The sequence below is a fragment of the Gallus gallus genome, chromosome 6 (assembly GCF_016699485.2).
Source record: "Gallus gallus isolate bGalGal1 chromosome 6, bGalGal1.mat.broiler.GRCg7b, whole genome shotgun sequence".
NCBI lineage: Eukaryota > Metazoa > Chordata > Aves > Galliformes > Phasianidae > Gallus > Gallus gallus.
The window spans coordinates 23,363,204-23,379,668 of NC_052537.1; the positions used below are offsets into that span (position 1 = coordinate 23,363,204).

Below are 16,465 nucleotides of genomic sequence, written 5' to 3' on the forward strand. Positions count from 1 at the left end.
CTGGGAATAAGAGGAGGTTTCGAGGGTGTTTTCAGCATTATAGCTACTTATTGGGAGCTCTGCACTGGAACACGTGTGGTTTGAGAGGCAAGTGGAAGTTTGTGGGCAGGTAGCTTTTTATTCATCCCTCTTTCCTTTTTTGTTTCTTTTCTTCTTTTCCATAGGATCAATATGCTAATGCTTTTCTCCATGATGACAACATGAATTTTCGAGTAAACCTGCACAGGATGGTGAGTCTTTTCCTGCAGATGCTTTGCTTTTTCTCTTTGGGATGAGAACATGGGATTCAAGTCCCTGTATGCTGAAAACTATGTCACATATATCTAACCTAGATTGCTAAGGCATGTGGAAGTGCTGTCAGAAATGCAGCAGTTGGAGGATGGTTTCAAAATCACTCCCAGAATGTCTCACTCCTTCAAAGGATAAAGAGCTGGTTGCACTGTTGTGAATTCAGAGACCTGTGTAGCTGGACAGGAGCTGTGTACTATGAGATCTCTGAGGAAATCAGTGACAGAGAGAATGTTCTGCCCTAACCTTCAGCAAGCCTATTAGTCCTCAAGTGATATGTTAATAGCCAGTTGGAGTTGCACTGATTTGGCTTATGCTTTCTCTGAGGGTGGGGGATTCAGCTTCAAAGAGGAAAATATATTTTCCATATGTTTTTCCTGTAGGTATCTGTGGAGGAAATGTCCTTATCTAGCTCATGAAGCTTTGTAGTTAGGGGTAACTGAGTGTTCCTCCTGACTTAATATATTCTGTTTTTATGGTGCAGGTGATTGCCACCTCATCTGACACTGGAACAGTGTTTCAAAGTGTTACTAATCCAAGGCAGAAATAACCATAGTGTGAGGGTGCTAGTCTTTCTCACTTTACAGCAAATTTGCTGCCCAGTTAGCCCTGCTGATTTACTACAATCAAAGCCAAAGCCATTTGATACTGCATGTGCTATTAAGAATGCAGATCAGGCTTCTGAGTCAGGAGCAAATCGATAGGTTTCCAAGGGAAAGGAATTGCTATGTGATGTTCTTTGTTCTGTGATATAACAGTGCCCTGTAGTTACACACCTAGAGTAACAAAAACCTGGTGGTCAGTGCACTGAAAAGCAAGCAAAATTATTTTGCTTCAGCTGTGGCCTTCAGAACTAATGTAAGTGAGATAGCAGTCGGAGAAAAAGACAAAGGGAATCTGTGCTGATGGTGGTATTTGCATGAAAAATGCAATAATACACAGAATGTCACGTCAGGCTTATTCTGACTTCTTTTCATCTTTGTGTGTTTGAAGCCGATGAGGCATAGGAAGAAAGCAGCAGACAAGAACTTGCCCTGTCGCCCGCTGGTGTGTGCAGTGCTCGGTGAGTACTGTTGGAGTGCCCGCGTGCTTCCTGAATGATCTTTTTGTTCTGCAGCAGAAACAGATGTGTGGATTAAGAGAAGGGGTGGATGGACTTAAAAATAAGGTAGTTAAGTAAGGAGATCTCCAGCAATGGACGGTCCATCTCTCTACCTGGCTGCCTCACTGAGAAATTAAATCCAAGATTGCCTCTCTGTAGTAAGAAATCCTGCATACATTTGCAGTAAGTTTTGCAGAAGCCTGTTGGCCCCTTTCACCTGAATATGGAACAGTAGGGAGGGCAGATGATTAATAAATGCAGAGTTTTAAGTGATTGTAGTGACAGCTGGTCACAAGTACCATCTAGATGATGAAATGAGAGCAAACCTATGGAGAAGACAAATGCTTGTTGAGGAAGGCTTGCTGGGCGTTTAGCCTTTTCTGAGGGGAAAAAAAAACACAATCGAGTTGTCAGTATCAAGGATTGGTTTTGCTGGTGGATGGAGGCACAGCTGAAAGCTTTTCACACAGCGCATGATTAAACTGTGAGACTCATTGCCATGGAGGCCAATAGTATAAATGGATACAGAGATGGATGGAGACTGGCTTTTAAGCTTGATGAAATGGAAGCAGTCTTGGAGTCCAGCATTTTCAAAAGCATTTTCATGTTTGTTGAAGGCACACTGGAACAAATAGGGAATGAATCTTTCTAGACTTCCCAGATACCATGTACTTTTGCCCTGGGCTTATTTTTTGTCACTATTCAGTCATATTTCTGGGCTGTTAGGACCCTTTGAGGTTACGTCTCTTAGTTGTTACCAGTGGCACAGCTTAAGCCTTTTATGCTGAAGTGATAACACACACATCTTTGATTAGCGTTTATTGGCAGAACTGTAGTAATTCCTCTCTTTCAATTGTATTTTTGAGTTCTTTACTCACAGTGGGATAACCTAAAGAGGCATTTTTTTTGTTTATTTGCTGAACGAGCCTTAAGTGGAACTGTAGTCTGTGTTAAGACCAGGCTGATGTACTTGCTTCAGAATTTATTTTGATGATAAAAAGGTATTCTCTGTAACATCTTCTCTGAAAGTAAACCTCTTTGTTGTGTGTTATTTCTGATGAGAGTAATTTTCTAAAACGTGCTTCTCAAAGGACTTTTCCACTAGTAACAGGGCTTGAAATATGAGAGCAACTCCAAGCATCAGGATTCATGGTGCATTCTTCATTTGACCCGTGCTGGTGGAAAACATGCCCTAAGTTTTCAGTATACTTTTTAATTCCAGAGGATGTCTAGTTCTCCTTCATCAAAAGAAAAATTAAAATGTGTTTCTTCTAAGCAGGAGCACTGGTTGCTAGGAAGGTTGGTAGGGATTGTTTGAGTTTCCTCACTGCCTACTCGAATTTAACCATGGCTAGCTCATTACTTACTTTATCATTTTCTTTTCCATCAGATTTGATGGTGGAGTTCATTGTGACACACATGATGAAAGAATTTCCTATGGATCTCTACATGTAAGTGTCTGTAGGATGTCTCCTGGTTTCATTTGAAGTTTGAATTTGGGTGGAATTCCAGTCATGTAACAGTCTTCTGGCTGAAATAACATTTCGTGGGTGGTGGGGAGCAGGATGGCTTTTCATGAACTCTTCCAGCAACTTTTTCTACTTCTGAAATGCTCTGTGTGCCAGGAAAATTGAAAGCAAAATGAATTTCCACCTTTCAGGCTGATTTCCTAATCTACTTGATCAAATACAAAGAGCTTTTCCATCTGAAAGAAGCTTCATAATATGCACTCATTGCAAGAATCCCCGCTTCCCAGAAGCTGAGTTTTGGTCTAGAAACTGAAAAGACAGTTTTTTGGGGGAGAAAAAAAAAAAGATGATTGATGTGAAGCCGGGCAGGCAATGTGGAGAGTGGAAAAGAGGTTTAAGCCTGAAATAGCTTGCTAGACTGTCAGGGTAAGACTTAACAGTGGGGGAAAAGAAGAGGAGGACAGGGCACTCGCTGTGTCCCACTTGGCTCTTAGAATGCTTTGTTCTGCTTTGGCCTGAAGGGCTGCAACAGGATTTGGGCAGATCGTTGGCTTTGTTCTGACTGTTCATAGAGTACTGAATTTCCCTCAGACTTGAACGGCACTGTATTCTGTAGAAGCGATACAGATAGTTGGGCTGTTCTCCCTGAAGGTGACTTCTCAGCATGTTCCAATTTTGTTCAGATAACCCCAGAACTGCAGGGCCTTTGCAGGGGTTATGTAGTTCAATTTCACATTTGCGAGAAATGTAGTTGTAATGGCAATAACAGAATTAATTGTAGATAGGTAGTGCATTGAGATTTCATAAGAAAGATGTGAAATATTTGGGCTCAAAGGTAAGGTCACATCTAGAAACCCTTTGAGAGTGAATATAATGAGCTGTAGCAGCCATCAGTAGACATCTGTATCCATTCCTTTTGGCGTGTTTGTGCAGTCCTTACACTACATTTCTGTCTGAAACCATCCCATACCAGACACTGTTATTGCAGAGAAAGTGGGTGTTCTGAATGCACAAATAGTGTCGTACTTGTCTGCATTCCACTTTAAAGGTGAATATGAAGCTGCTCAATGGAGAACATATATTAATATTTAAAAGATAAATCCAGGTTTCTTTGACTAGAGGTGTTATTTCATCTGTCACATATATTATGAATCATTAGTGTAAAGCTGAATAAACAAGGACACCCTACCAGAATGGATGCAACTTCCACACTAAAGAAGTGTGGTTTGGGAGTCTGTAGAGACTTAGCTGGTGCACTGGCCCCTTAGGCAGGGGTGCTAGTGCTGCTATGCCCTTCCTCATCCCTTTTTTTCCATGCCTTGCTTTCACCCAGAAATCTATATGCCACTGTGTACAGCCAGTAGGTATCAGTGCTGAAATACGTCTGCAGAGTATTTTGCAGTAACTCTGTTGTAATTACAGATAAATGTTTCAGTGTTTGCGCAGTTCCTGCTGGTCATTGCCTTAAATAGTTCCTTCGAAAAGGCTGGTTCTGGTCTTAAAGCCAGGCAGGTACATAGGTGGAAAGCCAGTAACATCAGAAGAAGTAGCTGTCTCTGCAGAGCTGTTGCTGTTTGAGATAGCTGTCTGTGCTATCACAGTGTTTCTACTTTCTTTTCTTGGTTGAATTGATGAGAATCCAATTTCTAATACAGCATTTAATGTGATGCTCAGCTATCATGAATGATTTTACCTTCATTCCTCTGAAGTTAGGAATTTCAGTCCTGAACCCATCGTCATATTTTTGGGTTCATCTGAGAAGATGAGCATATACCATTTGTATATTATTAAGGCTTTTTAAAGCTTTGTTTTGAACTCTTCACCTCGTCTTGAACAGCTACTATGCAAAGACTTTTAATTTGATTTCTGTGTTTGTCTGACATTTAGTGTCTCTGTAGTGTCTTTTCAGGGAGATGTTCATATTAATGAGATGTTTTTGAGAAATAAGAATTTAAGGGGAAAAAAAGAGGAAATTTTCTCATATGAACTCTTCCTTCTCTTTTTCTAAACATCAGTAGCTAAAGTAGGTTGGTCTAACAAACTCAAATTTGAATATATTTTCTATCTTGTCCTTAATGGTGGTAAGTGCTAGTGATTTTACTCGCTATATTGTACATTTAGTTCTCATTTGGTTTTGGAGTGTGATTGCATACCTAAGAGCTTATATAAACACTATTCTATAGAGGCCTGTAGGATCTGGAGACTTCACGAGTATGTAGCTCTATGTTGAGAGATTTCAGACCTTGTAGGTGTGTTGCTCGCCCATTCCTAAGTTCATACTTAAGCTTGAAGTAATTTTTTTTAATATAATTGAACTGCATTCCTCATTCAGTCAAACCGAAAGCCTTGCAGTTTTAGTTTCACTGTGTAAGTTCCTTTAGCCTTGTCAGCTGGGCCAAAGAAGCCAAAAAGCTCCATCATGCCTGGATTTTCCAAAATCTGCTAGCAGTACCTCATACGTAGGAAGCCTGCAAGTTAGGTAACTCCTTTTGTAGAGCTTGTGAGGTCCTCAGGTAAGGTCAACAAAGAGTGGAAAGTATTATTTAAATGCAAACAGCAATCTTGCATCTGTAGTCAGCCTAATCACGTTGAGCTTGAACTGGTGTGCAGCCTTCTTTCTATGGTCTAATCTGCTTCATCCTTATGGATGTTGCTTCACTTCTGGAGCCCAAAACCATGAGCCCCATCCTCCTTTGTTGGGGTTTTTGTTTGTCTGCTTCCCTGCTGCTGCTGATTTCTGCGATGTTTCCAGGTTTGATGTAAAATTGCTGGGAAATACAATGCAGTTAATCCTTTGCCCTCTTTTTTTTCCAGACGATGTATTCAGATTGTGCACAAGCTGCTTTGTTACCAGAAGAAATGCAGAGTGAGGCTTCATTACACCTGGAGGGAGCTCTGGTCAGGTACTTTGCACCTGCATCTGCAGAGACAGTGAAATATAAAGAACCTGTCTTTTTGGTGGCCATGGCTGCTTATTCTATGACTGTAAGGTTAAGGCAGGCAGCAAGCATCAATTCTGTTAAATCATCTTTATTTTACTGCTTGGTTGCTACATGCAAATTACCTCTTCTAGAAAGCCAGGTCATTATCATAATGGTAGCTAATTTACTTTCTTGTCTGGCCATGATCACCATGGCATCCGAGTGTCTTTATTCTTCATTACTTGAGTCCCTCTTCACCTGATTGGAGAAATGAAGTAATGTTTTATGCAGTAGTGTTTCTGTCAGTTCCTTGGGAGTAGAAAGGAGGCAGGCTTTTAGTAAAATGGTGGTGGACACTACTTTTCCTTTCCACTGTAGGAAGTGGATGTACATAGAATTGTGTGTATGACTCCTGCTGATGAGAGCAACCTGGAAATGTCAGTAGGAAGGAAGAGGGGTGTTCAACTCTAACCTTTGCATTGATGACAGTGTGGTTTATGCCACTGGCGTCCCTTAAGAGAGTCTTAAGAGGTTTGACTTCTTCCTGCTGTGTTGTAGGACTGTTTTATGATGCGGTCATTGTGTGGGAGGTCTGTGGAAGACGGTGGCAGAATGGATCATTAGATGTAACAGACTCTTCAGCGGTTATGGTGCGTGCTCCTCTTCTAACCTTGTGAGCACTGAAGTAGCTCAGATAGGAAAGTACAGTTAATCCCCAAGCTGTTGTGGCTTAAACAAGAGGGTTATGAAAATTGAAGGGAATGTGATCCTAACAGTGTTTTCCCAGAGTTGTGCTTGAGATTTAGGATCACCAACTTGCTGGTGTAATGCAGCTCCTATCAGAAATTTGAGAGGGGATGACTTTTGAAAAGGTGGTGATGAGTGGCTTCTGAAGCCGTTCTTAATTAACACTAAGTACTTCCCTTCAGTAGCTTTGCATAGCTGAGTGTAGGTACAGAGAAATAAACCAACAATCTGAGTCAGGTTCAGTTATTAAATTTTTGCCTTACGTGACATGTGGCCCATTCAGGCTTCCTGAATTGTTCGCGTAGAAGGTGAAGTGGGTGCCCCTAATTAAGGGATTAGTGATTTCTTTTCTGTAGCTTTCTTCAGAACGGAGCCCCTAGAGGCATGGTTGAGGCATAGTGCTATTTCAGGGGAAGAGCCTGTACAATGTAGATGTATGCTGTGAATAGAAAATGCATCTAACTGTGTGTGCCGCATCTTCTGAGCAGTTACCAGCAAACTGGATCCATTCCTATTTGCCCAGGGTGAGCTGGATCTGTCATACACACTGGCATTGTAGGTGTCTCAAAAATAAGGTTTTCTCCTTGGAGGTACTCTTCCAGAGTTCGGAGAGTACACCCTGTGGCATCTTTCTAACCTTGAATTTCCCTGTTTTAGGGAGTAAAAGAAAAGTCCTTGCAAAACACTAAAATTCAGTATACAGGGATGTTCTTGTTGACAGTCTCTAATTAGCTGTAGGTGTTTGCATAGTGCCTTGGAAATGTTAGGGACTGCACATGCTTAGAAAGCAAAGTAGTCATATAAAAAGCTCTGATTGATCAAGTTTCACTGAAAGACTAAGGATGTCTGCACAGCTGATGTAGCTGAAGAGCTCCACACTTAGTATAGATTTCTGTGTGCTCTGGGAGATCCTCTCATACAGAAGTAAGTTACAGTAAGTGTTTCAAATTCTTCTCTTACAAGGTGTTGAAGTGAAGTGAGATTCTTCAGCAGCTGCTAGGTGGTTCATACAGGCTGGAAAGGTCTTGCATTCACTGGTGTGTGCCCCTGTAAAAGTGCATGTCCTGGCTGCTCCAGGTGTACATTTCTAGAGTGCTGTATGAGGCTGACTAAATGCTAATTGCCAGCTCTGTCTTGAGATATATTTCATAATTAACTCTTATCCCTACTGAGATCCGTCAAGGCTGCTCACTGATTCCCCAGGACATTTCTGCCTTTGATGTGGAAGAATGGATATTTTTCTAGTCTTGATCAATCTGTCAGACAATGCCAAAACAGAGTACAGAGACTTATGCACTCATTTCTATGTGCGAGCATATTTACCTTGAGGCTTCTGCTTTGGACTGACTGATTCGCTGTCACTGCTGGATGAACAGCTGAAAGGGAACATGTATGCACTCACTGTAAGGTCTGAGATCTCAGTTGCTCCATCAGGCGTGTTTTACAGGTCTTCAAGCCCACGCTTGTCTTCTTGAATGGCAAGCTATGTGACAGATAGAGCATAGCCCTTGTTGTGCAGTGTGAGCAATTGCAATGGAAGTCCCCTGCATAGCTGAGTGGAACAGAGGAGGAGAAGGGAATGGGTGTAAGAAAGCCTTGAAAAGAAGGCAAAGAATTGTACCTGGCATGTGAGGAGAGTTGTTTCATGCAGAAAACTGAGTGGGAGAAAAAGACAAAGGGAATACTGTGGGATGAGATGGTAGTCTGGAGTGTGGAGGAACTGAGAGTTTGTAGGTGGAAGCAGTAGCAATGTATAGAGCCTTCTCCTCAACTGCTGGTTCTAATGTTAGCTATTCTCTGATGAAGGAGAGCCACTCGTGTCATGTGCTAGATACGGGCTCTTCCTTTGTGGATGCTCTGCCTTCAGTATGGAAGGCCAGCAGAACTTCAGGAAAGTTTCTGCCTTTCCTTTATTGATTTAAGTTGCAAAGAGTGCAGAGAAAAGCAGTGGAGCCACATGCGTGGCATCACTCAAGACACATACATACCCAACTGCTTGTGCAGTCTGCAGTACTCCTGATCTTAGCTCCTACTTAACATTTGAGCAGTTTATTGTTTTCAATTCAGTCACCTGTGGTTGGTACATGGCTCTTCCTTTTGAGCTTTATCAGATTTTTCTTCTGTGACTGTATACTCTTCTTGGTGACTAACATGAAATTTTGGCTCAGGTCAGAAACCATACGTGGATATGACTGTGTTTCCCTATTCCCATGTGGACATGTGGGGCAATTTGCAGGGCTGTTATGTCAAGTAGCTGATACTTAAAGAACAACTAATTTACTGGATGTCAAGTGTAAGGTACTTAATAGTGCTAATGAGGAAACTTTACTTGGTTACAAGAAGCTCTCTCTCTACTTTCAGAAATTCTATGTTATAGTATGTTTTTTTGAGCACTGCTTATGTCGTGTGAAAAAGAGTTTGATTTTGCTGGTTATAGAGTTGAGGTTGAGTTCTAGTTGTTGAACTCTTTTCTAGCCAGTATGTACAGCACTTGGGTGATGGAAGGTGCTATATATGTTTTTGTTGTCAAGCACGTATAAGGCATGCCAAAAGAATTTTCGTGAGTCATTTAAGCTTTTTATATAAAAATACCTCATTTCTTCAATTTCTCCCACCTCAAAATTAGTAACGCTTGAGCAATTTGCTCTGAGCTTAGAGGGTACAGGTAACTTCTTTGCAGTTGCTATGGTTTGCTTTAAGTAAAAGTCATGTTCAAAGAAACTGAGAACCAGTTCTAATACAGACTTAAAATGGCAAGAGTATATCACATGAAAATATATATAATAGTGAATAATGCTGAAATAGCTAGTTATTAGGGCGATTGAATACAAAGTTGGATTAAAAATGAGTTTTGGCACAACAGAAAGCACTGAAATTTAGTTCCCAAATTATTGTAATATACAGGCTATAGTGTCTTATAGATTGGTTATTTTTGACAGATGCTGAATGTACTGTTAAAATGAAGATGCTTCAAATGCCATCATCAAGAAGTTGGTATTTATCCACTTTTATTTTGGGATTATCAGAGTAAACTTTTGCAATGCTACTGAACAAAATATGCTTTTATTCTTTGTGTGGACTGCTTGGAACTTTCCGTCACTTTCTCTATTTGTAAGGTAGAGATAATATTTTCAAATTTAAGGGGGTGAATACTAAAGAAGTGAAATGTCCTCTGTGGAATGTATTCCAGCAACAGAAATACCAAATACTTACTACTAACACTGTTTGTTAACTATGGCATTTCTGGTTCTCCAGCTATTGAGGAAGTCTGCTTCAGCACTCTGATTTGTGTTGCTGAACACACTGGAAATCAGATGTTGTTGCATCTCCCCTTTATCACCAGTCCTGCTGTCATTCTGCAGCAGCTGCCTAGCAAGGAAAGGTTGTCTTCTTGCAACTTTCGTGGAGACAGGATTCATCTCCTGGTGTACCAGAGAGTTTAGTTCACTGGTGAAATGTCTGATCAGGCGCTGCTGTGAGAGTATGAAAGGGTACAGAGCTGTTCAGACAGTTAGAAAATGACTTAAAGACTTCAGGAAGAAATAAAGAAATAATTAAAGCAGCTTCAAAGGTAACTGATAAAGGTCGTGCGTAGGGATAGGGCAGAAGGAACAGGAGTTTGTGTGTTGAGTGTAAAATGCGTTCATGGCAGGAAATTACAGTGAGTGCAAAGAAGGCCTATTTGTTAAATGGTTCTACGTGAACTGTACTGTTTTGGAAAGAAAAATCACTACGTGAGACTTGACCTTTCAAATACCTTCCAGCAAAAATGCTTTCTGGCTTACCTCTACTGCTCGTAAACTCTAAAGAGAACTATAGAACAAATGTTAGAGTTTTATCACCTTAGTATGTTAACATACACTACCTAGTGTGTGCTTTACCAAGTCATTTCTCCATGCCTTTTGGCTGTGGGAAGCCAGTGCAACCTTTTGAAGCTGCATCTCCTCCATGTGACGGAGCTCCAGGCATATACACCCTGCTGGAGATTTGGGATCCCTCAACTCATTCAGGAGTATAAGATGATGCTGAGTTTTTAAGGGAGAGTACCACCCCGTGGAGTGAGGCTCAAAGTGGGAAGAATGGGCTCCTTCCCCTGTAGTTCCCAGAGTTGGAGCTGCTGAAAATAGCAGTAGTTCAGTGGGAGCACCAGGAATGGAGGGGAAGAGGCAAGAAGAGGATCCAGGTGGGTTAAAGGAGAACTGCTGAGCAGCTGCAACAGGAATGAGAGTTCTGAGCTGATTGGGTGGATGAGAGGAGTGGTAGGTCTGAGAGGCTGGAGAATTTGAGGTGATTGCTTTTGAGGAGGGCTGGGAGGCCCTGAGTGTGGGAAGCTGGAGAGAATGGGTAGAACTGGGTCAGAGTGGGAAGCCGATGTAGTAGGAGGAATGAAAGGTCTCTGCTGTTTCCTCAGGAGGACTGGGGAGGCTAGGAGGTGTTACTGGATAGAAACTTCAGATGAGAAATCACCTAATCTGATGATCTAAAGAGAGAACTATTCATCATTTTTAACTTCAAATTTTCCTATTCTCTTATTTGGATGTCATCCTGGGACCTCGCTTTGATGTGGGAAACTTGAGGAATGAAAGCTACTGTCTAGCTAAGGTGTGTATCCTGGGCACCTGTCTAGCTAAGGTGTGTATCCTGGGCACCTTTTTTCCCAGTGCTTCTTAATTTGCATGCTTATTGCATGCTTAAAGGAAGAAAGGCCATTTTCTTACCAGCGTGGCTGAAACAGGCAAAACATCATTTTGTGACTTCTGTCTCTGCCAAGAAGGACGTGGGCAGGATTTCGTAGCTCTTATGTTAACATCCCAAGGGCTGAGATTCTTTGCTATGGGACTGCAAAAGCAGCATTTGTTGGGTGCTGCTGCATATGGCAGCAGTATTATGCACCTGAGCTGATGAATGTGTGGTTTGTACAAATGAGCTTGTACAGTTAGAGAGGTTGAATGTTATTTCCCTCTCTGCTATTAATTGATCTTACTAGTATGTATGAGATTGGAAGTGTTACTGAGTGATGTCCTTTAGTATTCTGATGAATGGAGTGATTAAGTGGAGGTTTTTGGACTTAGCATGTGTTTCTAAATGACTCAGTAAGGCAGTAATAGAATTGTGATTAACGTCCTTTATGTACAATGCCCTTTTCTTGCCTTTGGCAGCTCCCTTCATTCTTACCTTAGAAAGGTAACTGGCATGCTTCTTTTTACTTTCTTCTCTCTGAAATTAAAAGAAAATACGTAATACCAACTGTGCAGTAGGACAGGTTCACAGGCATTTGTGCTTGTTGATTCTAGGAAGGTTTCTGAAGGGATGACACAGTAACACAGGAGCAATGGAAGAATAGAGCTGCTCAGACAAACTAAGGGCAGTAACTGTTACGTGCTGTGGATTAGGTGGTGGTGTTGTCCTTTCTCACACTTGGTTGGACACAAAGTACTGTGTTGGCTCAAGCCTGGTACAGGGGGGCAGCTATTAGTCCTGTTTGCTTCTTCAGTGAAATTAGGAAAGGATGGAAATAAAAGAAATCTTGTCTTTGGCTACAGTGTATATTACGGATTGATATTAATTGATTTTTAAAAACTATTATTTTAATTTTTACTCCTGGTAGCTCTCTGTGTTGCCCCAAAGGAAACTCCAGTCCCACCTTACAAAGCTTACAAGCAGTTGATGTGTGAAGTTCATAAGACCACAAGTGCTGTCACTCTCTGCTGGTTGGCCACCTTCTTATTAACCTTTTCCACATTACCTTTTTCAGCCCAAACTAAAACTCTTCTATGGTAAGAGCATAGACGTGTTTGATGAAACACAATAGTCTAAATCTCCTAAGGTAGATAGTGTGAGAAATGCAAAAATGGAGTGGCTTTCTTGTAAAAGAGAATATTCAAAATTCCCTGTGTTGGGTATTTTTAGGAAGCATCTCCTTTTGCTTGCATATTTCTTAGTGTACTGTTCCTTAACTGTAATGGCTGTTGCTTTGTTTTAATGCACTTCGACATAACCAGTGCTGAGTTTTGGTTCCGGTTGCTGATGGCCATGGATCCACAGATACATGGCTGCCATTGATTGCCTGGGGTGATCAGGGTAGGAATTCTCCATCAAACACCTTTTAGTCATACCTGGCAGATCTCATCAGAATGTGTTGTTCTGTGCTGTAAAATACTCTTCTTTAAAAATTATTTATATTTTCTTGCATGTTGCTAACACTGAGGAATTTGTTTGCGAATCCCTCAGAGCTTGCAGATCACGCTGACCTAGTAAGAGAGAGGACAGTTTCCCATGAGATAATCACGCTACTGATGATAGAACATAGCTGTTCTGTCATCAGTACTGATGATAGAAATCATGATGATAGGCATCACTACTGATGATAGAAGTAGCTGTTGGCAGCCATTTCTTCTTCTGCGCTGGGGGATTGCAGTGCTCAGAACGCACTATTCTGAGCCCATTCACCCTTCTAACTTTTTGTATTCAAGAAGCAGCACTCCTGGGCCCCTTATCTTGCTGTCTTTCTATGCCCTTACTCATGTTTCTGCTTTTTTTCCTTTCTGAATTGGTTCTGGCTTTAGGTCCTGTGGGAAGGTGTACAATCTTAACTCTCAAGACTGCTTTTGAATGAAGGGTGAATCTACTCTATCAGACAGGATAGAGTTAAGCTCAGGATTTCCCTTTCCTCTAAAGAGGAATGAGAGTTGTGAGTGTATGCTTTTTAATTATATCCTTTATATATATAACCTTTTTAAGAAGAAGGCACGTTGTTCACCTGAGTAACAATAGGTGAAGGTAAAGCTTAGGTGAATCTAGAAAACTTATTTTCACTGCTACTGCTTGCTAGGATCAAGCAGCATTTCTCTGGCATCGGCAATCAGCATTTCCATTAAGCTTGCAATTTTTACACCATTGGCTGCAGTTAGGTTGGAACAGTGAGTACCAGGGGTGGGAACTATATAAAGAAAGTAAAGGATTGGAAGTGAATTGGCCTGCTCGCCTGATCCTGGGAGCCATGGGTTATGCCAGCATGTGCTCCAACCCTCTGGCATGCTTCTGTTTCTCATTAAGGCTGTTTTCCTGCTATACCTTGACAGTTAGAGGAAGAAGAGGAACAGCTGTAGAGGTGGTGGTGATGGGGGAATGGGGACGTGCCAGTAGCAGGCTGCTGGCTGCCACAGAGCTTTGGCAGCTGGGTGCATGGATTTGGCAGTGCCTGTAGTGGCAGCAGGGAGAGGAGCCATCCAGCCAGGCAAATTGTTTCAACCCAGAGCAGGTTGCTCCCTCGTTATCAGAGCAAAGGAGAGGAGCTGAAGCATGTTACATAGCGGTGCTGACAGAGCAGGTATCTCTTCCCCTGCTCTCCTGGGAGGGGACTGCAGCATCAGTGCAACGAGCTTGTTCCTAGTGCTTTGCCTGATTGACAGGCAGCTCCAAGTGCTGTCCCTGAGTAATTGGTTAACTTGTCCAGGGATGCTGGGGTAGTTTGTGCCTGGGGGGATTCTGCTGCATTAGTTTGTAATAATGATGTAGCTATTTCTTGGACACATTTCCTCTTCCTACTGCTCTATTTGGAAACTACCTCTAGTTCTTTTCTGTCAGACCCTATCTGTAGATATTCATCTCCTGCTGAGTTTGTTTTGATCACTGTTCGTTGAGTGTTTGCTCATGCTGAACGTGGCCAGATCTGCTCCCTCTTAATGCTCAGGTCATCTCTGTATTTCAAATTTGAGCCTTTTGCTTCTGAATTTCTCATCAGATATGGCATTTATTACAGGTGATTATTCTGTTCCAGAGTCTCTTTTGTTCCTTGTAACAGCGTAGTGAAAACGATATGATTGTCCAGGCTTAGCTCTTAATAATTTCAAGTCTAGAATAGGAGACTGCCACCCATCCATGGTTATGGTATTGTCATGTTGTGTGAGTGTTTCCATACTGTATGCTGTAGTTTCCCTAAGATGTGAAGGGAGTCGTGCTGAGTTTTGGAATCGGGAAGAATATGTTGAGAAAATGTTGGTTGGCTTCCTGCTCTTCAGCAGGCAGTTGGTGTTGGCTGCTGTTTGGGACAGAACACAGTGCCCAGGTGGGCCTTTGCTCTGCCCTGGTGCAGCTGGGGCTCGTGGTGGCTCGATGATGTCAGGCTGCATAGATGTGAAGGGACAGATCTGTAGCAGGGAACTTCTGGCCTGTTGTCATGATCAGCTCCCCTGCAGTGCCATGTGGATGTGGAAGTGGAAATGCTAAAAGCAGGACATCAGATATACTGCTAGTATGATGGTAAGTTCCAGAGGGAATGGGAAAATCGCTGCTCTTCCTACTGTGCCCTAAGATTTTGAAGGTAGGAAATTAGAGGATGTTAGTGGAGTTACAGGATACCTATTAATTGATGTTACACTGCAGCTTCTGGGAAGCCCTCACATCTTCTTTTTCTTCCTTTGTTCCTTTGTTGAGGGCCATTATATGCACCATTAGAAGATTTTTGACCTGGGAGCACAGCAGATGCAGCGACAGAGGCTTCCATACTGTGCTCAACCCATCTAAGATCTCATTGATGTGTTTCTCAGGGCTATTCTCTTCTGCTCTGTTGTGCAATAGCACATCAGAGCCTTCTGCCGCTCTTGGCAGAGTCTGTGCTACATACTGACTTTCTCAGGGGATGGTGCTACTTCTTCTTCCCTTTTTCTCTGCTTAACCTGTCCCTGCGCTCCTGTTGCGTTACACATGATCCAAATGCTGAACACTGAGACGCTGAAGAGAACAAAAACTTTGTGTGAATCCCAGGTATGCCAAAGCTGAATTTGTTTCTGTTTGAAACAAGGCTTAAAGGGGAAAAAAGGGAAGTCTGCTGTGGGAGGAGGAGTAGGGGAAGGAGAGAGTGAAGTGCATCTGTCCAGAACTAGAACTGCCTTCTTCCTAGCAGGGGGGAAGAGAAGCCATTTGCCTGCAGCCTCCTTACAGAGGATTGGCTTGCAGAAGGGCAGCAAATGACTGAGCAGGAGCACTCGATCCCCAGCAGACAGACTGGCCGCAAGAGCTGATAAGGAAAAATGTCAGTACTCAAACAGCTGCATGGCGGAGGAGCTAGGAACCTTTTGCACTGCAGTCATTTCGGTTTAAAAAGCTGGGAGAGTATCTGTAAAAGCTGATGATCTCATTTTTCATCCTTTGGCTATAGTAATCCTTGGGAGGGAAAATTGCTTAAAACATGATGTGGACGAGTTACACCACTATGATGTTCAGCCAGTCGTATGGCTTCATGCCCAATTTAAGTGTCCGCTGTGTGTGCTTAGCTGCATCCTTTTGAGGCTGTATGTATAGGTGTTCAAGGCCCCGTTCTCTGCTTGCTGATCTGGGAAGCATAGCCAGCGTCCTCAGGAAGGGTCACAAGTTTGCATGCAAATACTGGCTGCTGCTGGGTTAGTTTAGTTACAGCCTGCTGCAGCTTTTGATGCTGAAGAAGTTCTGGTGACACTGCTACAGTGTAAAATTATGGATTTTGAGAATTAGTGTATCGTATTCTGGTACGGGATGCCAAAGGTGGGTTTCTTTAGATAAAGGTACTTGAGAGCATTGCCAAAACAAACAAACAAACAAAAAAACCCACCTGTTTTCCAGTTCATGTTGAAATAGATCTCTTGCTCAAATCCATCACTGTTAAATCCTAGGACACAAATTTGGATAATGTGGCTGAGCTGAAGCAAGGGCTGCAGTTCTGTCTGTCTGCGCGGCTGAGAAGCTGAACTGCTGCTCCATTGGGAACGAACACGGGTAATTTCCTGGCTGGCGTGAGAGGGCAGCCTGCAGGTTGGACACGCAGTTTATTGTGGCAGGGAAGAAGTGACGCATCTGGTTTGGCTCCAGCTTGCTCAGGAGTGGCAGTGCCAGTGCCCTGCTGGAGCTGAGGGGCGGAGGGACGTTGGGCCAGTTGGACCTTTGCTCTAGGGCTTTATTTG

At 42.5% G+C, this 16,465-nt stretch overlaps 1 protein-coding gene across 7 annotated transcripts in view; it reads left to right on the forward strand.

Annotated features, from left to right (window-relative positions):
• The window catches only part of ARMH3 (armadillo like helical domain containing 3), a 105,534-nt gene that overhangs the window by 26,055 nt on the left and 63,014 nt on the right, over window positions 1–16,465 (forward strand). For all 7 annotated transcript variants that reach the window (XR_005860638.1, XM_046943103.1, XM_015288786.4 and 4 more), the window contains 4 exons: window positions 165–230; window positions 1,282–1,351; window positions 2,781–2,841; window positions 5,674–5,762. Coding sequence is in view for 6 of the 7 variants with exons in the window: in XM_046943103.1 (XP_046799059.1) it covers window positions 165–230; window positions 1,282–1,351; window positions 2,781–2,841; window positions 5,674–5,762 (286 nt within the window). In the remaining variant the exon portion in view is untranslated. The remainder of the gene's footprint in view (window positions 1–164; window positions 231–1,281; window positions 1,352–2,780; window positions 2,842–5,673; window positions 5,763–16,465) is intronic.